At 34.5% G+C, this 5,173-nt stretch overlaps 1 protein-coding gene across 1 annotated transcript; it reads left to right on the top strand.

Annotated features, from left to right (window-relative positions):
* Positions 1 to 3,750: 3,750 nt before the first annotated feature.
* Positions 3,751 to 4,350, top strand: LOC122059117 (secreted RxLR effector protein 161-like). Its single transcript, XM_042621808.1, has one exon. It carries the CDS (start codon positions 3,751 to 3,753, stop codon positions 4,348 to 4,350), a length of 600 nt encoding a protein of 199 aa, XP_042477742.1.
* Positions 4,351 to 5,173: the final 823 nt, after the last annotated feature.

Here is a 5,173-nt window from a genome sequence, read left to right as displayed (position 1 = left end):
CAATTTATATTAAATTTAAATTGAAAGTGTATAATTCTCAATTTTAAATGCGTTTGGGGCATTAATGATTATGTGATTAAGTTGAATAGGAGTATCCATAGGTACACATTTTTCTTGATCACAATAATTATATATGTTGGCCTTAAACATAATCGTATCACACATTCAATTTAAATTTCAAACTTTAGGGTCTTATGATGATCGTTATGTAACGGTCAAGATAGAATAGGAATATCCGTAGGTATACATTCTTGATTGACTCCGTTGATCTATATATGATAGTTTAAAAGTTAAATAGAATGGTAATATCCACAAGTATACATCTTATTTGACCATTTTGACGACTTAAATATTTTACCCTAATAATGTCTTCCATCTAATGTAAAGTGAACCATTAGCATGTTACCATCTCGATCCCCCAGGATATATTGTAATGATGCAATAGGTTGCTTTTCTAGAATTTTAATATTCTATTACTGAAACTCAAAGCATGATGATTGATATACATGTATTATTTACTCTTATTCATAGGTTCAACACCTATCCCTATTTCGAATAACGTGCCACTTCTGAATGGATCAAACTTTAATGACTAGCATGAAGAACTTATTTATTACCTTGCTGCCATAGATCATGATTATGTCTTGCGTAATAAGAAACCTGCTACTCTCACTGATGAGAGCACTGATGATGAGGTTACATTACATAATTGGTGGGAGGGTTTCAACTGTCTTTGCCTTTTATATATCAAGAAGACAATTAGTAAGACTATCTAAAGCTCCATAACAACTTCTGAAAATGCAAAGGAATACCTAATCAATAAAGAGAATCGTTTTGCTACTACTGATAAATCTTTGGCTGGGACTTTGATGACCAAACTAGTAACAATAAAGTATACTGGTACTAATGGGATAGGGGACCATATCTCTAAAATGGTAAGTATCTGTGCACAACTAAAACCCCTCGAATTGAAAATGAATGAAGGTTTCCTTGTCCAAATCATTCTGACTTCACTTCCTCCTCATTTTGGAGCATTCAAGATTCACTACAATACAAATAAAGATAAGTGGACTCTGGATGAACTTCAGAGTATATGCGTCCAAGAGGAAAGGAGATTGAATGACGAGGGAGGCCAGGAGGTCAATTTTGTATCCAACCAGAATAAAAGGAAGAGAGGAAATTTTAAAAAGAACAATGCATCAAAGAAAGCCTCAAATCCAAAGTCTGATAACAAGGAAAAGAAAACTGACAAGTTGAAGTGTTTCTTCTGTAAGAAAGTAGGACACCTTCAGAAAAACTGTCAGAAACGCAAGACTTGGTTCGAAAAGAAGGGTATGATTCTATCTTAGTAGGTTTTCAAACCAATCTTGTTGATGTTCCTTGTAATACTTGGTGGATTGATTCAGGAGCAACTGTTCATATTTTTAATTCTATGCAGGGCTTTCTTACAACTCGAAAACCAAATCAAAGTGAGAGTGTCGTCTATATGGGAAATCGGCAAGAATCTGAAGTTCGATCCATCGACACTTATAGACTCATTTTGGACATCGAATTCCAGTTGGACCTTTTGGATACTCTTTATGTTCCTTCTATTTCTAGAAATTTAGTCTCATTATCGAGACTTGATTGTGAAGGTTTTAAGTTTAATTTTGATGATAAGGTTGTAAACGTTTTTAAAGACACCAATCTAGTTTGCACTGGATATTTATGTGATGGTCTTTATAAACTTAATTTGGATTCTAATTTTTCTAAATCCATTCTTACACTGCATGTGAATGTTGGATCAAAGCGTAAATCCAACAATGATGATTCCTCATCCCTATGGCATAAACGTTTAGGTCATATTTCTAGACCTAGAATGGAGAGGTTAGTGAAGCATCAAATATTGTCAAATCTAGACTTCACTGATTTCACCACTTGTATAGATTGCATCAAAGGTAAGCAATCTAACACAAATAAAGTTACTGCCAAAAGGACCAATTCACTTCTGAAATTGATACACACTGACATTTGTGGCCATTTTGATCCTTGTATAACTGGTGAAAAATATTTCATCACCTTCATTGATGATTACTCATGATATTGTTATGAATACTTATTAAAAGAAAAATCGGATGCTTTAAATGCTTTTGAAGTATTATGTGCTAAAGTCGAAAATAAATTAGACAGAAATATTAAAACTGTGAGATCTGATAGAGGGGGTGAATATTATGGTAGACATACTAATGTAGGGCAAAGTGAAGGACCATTTGCCCAATTTCTTAAGTTGAAAGGTATAACCCCCGAATACACAACTCCTGGTACACCTGAACAAAATGGGGTTGCAGAAAGATGCAATCGTACCATCACAGATATGGTACGTAGCATGATGAGCAACTCCTCATTGCCTGAATTCTTGTGGAGCGAAGCATTAAAAACAGCTGTGTATATCTTGAGCCGGGTTCCTAGTAAGTCAATTCCTAGAACTCCTTACGAGTTATGGAATGGAAGGAAACCTAGTTTATGACATTTACATGTATGGGACTGTCCTGCTGAAGCTAGATTATACAATCCACATGAAAGAAAACTTGACCCTAAAACCATAAGTTGTTACTTTATTGGCTATTGTCAGTGGTCAAAGGGTTACAAGTTTTATGCACCAACACACAGTATCAGAATTGTGGAAACTCGAACTGCTAGATTCTTAGAGGATGGTAACATTAGTGGGAGTGAGAAACCACGTAATGTGGTATTTGAAAAACATCAAATTTCTTTACCGACTTATGTACATCATGATAACATTGTTGTTCCACGGGTGACTGTTCATAATAATCTAGTGGAACAACAAACTATAGAAGATGTATATATTCATCATGATGATGTTGTCCCACAAGTAACTATTGAAAATGATCCTATGGAACAACAAACTATTGAAGATGTATCACTCCATGATGTAGTTACCACTAATAATACTATGAATGTTTCTCAATTGGAAATTCAAGGAAGACCTCAGAGGATTCGAAGGTCTGCTATTTCTGATGACTATATAGTATATCTCCAAGAATCAGAGCTTGATATTAGAATCAAGAATGACCCATTAACCTTTTCACAGGCCATAAACGATAATGATTCTCTTAAATGGGTAGATGTCATGAAAGATGAGATGAAGTCCATGAGTGACAATGATGTCTGGAATCTCATTCTATTACCAACGGGCTTTAAGGAATTGGTTGTAAATGGATATTTAAAACCAAAAGTGACTCGAAAGGTAATATTGAGAGACATAAAGCTAGACTAGTTGCAAAGGGATTCACTCAGAAAGAAGGCATTGATTACCATGAAACCTTCTCTCATGTCTCTAAGAAGAATTCTCTGAGAATCATATTGGCATTAGTAGCTCATTATGATCTAGAACTTCACCAAATGGATGTGAAAACTGCATTCTTGAATGGAGATTTAGATGAGAAAGTCTACATGAACCAACCTAAGGCATTTAGTGATCAAGGAAAAGAAAATCTAGTGTGCAAACTTAAGAAATCCATATAAGGACTTAAACAAGCTTCCAGACAGTGGTATATTAAATTTAACCATATCATTGTTTCTTTCGGATTTGTTGAGAACACTTTTCATAGGTGTATATATCTGAAACTTAGTGGGAGTAAGTTTATATTTCTGATCTTATATGTGGATGATATTTTACTTTCTAGTAATGATTTTAGTTTGTTGAGTGATACAAAGACCTTTCTTTCTAAGAACTTTGAAATGAAAGACATGGGTTTAGCTTCTTTCATTATCGGCATTGAGATATTTCGTGATAGATTTCGTCGGATACTTAGCCTATCACAGAAAACCTATATTAACAAAGTTTTGGAAAGATATGGCATTATGAATTGCAAATTAGGTGTTTCCCCCATTATCAAAGGAGATAAGTTCAGTCTAAATCAATGCCCAAAGAATGATCTGGAAAGAGCACAAATAAAGGATATTCCTTATTCTTCCGCAGTGGGGAGTCTTATGTATGCAATGACTTGTACTCGTCCAGACATCAGTTTTGCTGTTAGTATGTTAGGCAGATATGTGAGTAATCCTAGCATGGATCATTGGGTTACAGTAAACAAGGTGATGAGGTATTTAAAGGGGACTAGGGAGTACATGTTTACTTACAGAGCATCTGTTCGATTAGAAGTGATCGGATATTCAAATTCTGATTATGCAGGATGCCTAGACAGTAGGAAATCTACATCAGGATACATCTTTCTACTTGCTGGTGGGGCGATTTCTTGGAAGTCCAAAAAACAGACTTGTGTCTCTACTTCTACTATGGAAGCAGAGTTTGTGGCATACTTTGAGGCCACATCTATGGCAATTTGATTACGAAACTTTATCTCAGGACTTCGAGTTGTCGACACCATTTCAAAGCCGCTGAGAATGTATTGTGACAATGTTGCTACCGTATATTACTCCAAGAATGATAAGCATTCAAGTAGAGCAAAGCATATTGGAGTAAAATACAATTTTGTGAACGAATCAGTTCAGAACCAAGAAGTGTATATTACACACATCAATACAAGTCTGATGATTGCTGATCCTATGACCAAGGCATTAGCGCTTAAACACTTTACAGATCTTGTAATGGACATGGGTTTATGTAAAGTTTGATGTAATGGTCATATTATATTAGTCATTTTTACTTATTTATTTAAATGATCATGATATTTGTTGTTTCTGAATATTTCTCACTTTATTATCGTGTGTACACATTTTATTTAATATATGTGAGATATTATGTTGGACCATTTACTTATAGACTTTTCTAGTCTATTCCCTACTTTTGCACCTGTTTGGATGAAGTTATTAGTATTGTGACTATGGAAGGGAGTATGTCGTTATATGATGTATAACTACCATGATCCACATTAGTAGTTTTGTTCAAATATGGTACTTTGATTGTGATGACATAAAGTTGATGGGTTTACTTTCAAATACTGCAGTATGATGTTAGAATCCAAATTATGTTTGAGATTATAATTATGTGGTCATATGGATCAAGTGGGAGATTATAAGAATATTCTCTATTATTGTCTCATATACCAATTAGGTTATTAACCGATACTAATCTCATAGAATTGGATTCCAAATAGGAAACCCACTCCTCGTCAAATTAGGGAAAAGAGTCCTACCCTATTTGCACACC

Source organism: Macadamia integrifolia, chromosome 13 (assembly GCF_013358625.1).
Source record: "Macadamia integrifolia cultivar HAES 741 chromosome 13, SCU_Mint_v3, whole genome shotgun sequence".
Taxonomy (NCBI): Eukaryota; Viridiplantae; Streptophyta; class Magnoliopsida; order Proteales; family Proteaceae; genus Macadamia; species Macadamia integrifolia.
This window is presented reverse-complemented; position numbering and strand designations above follow the sequence as displayed.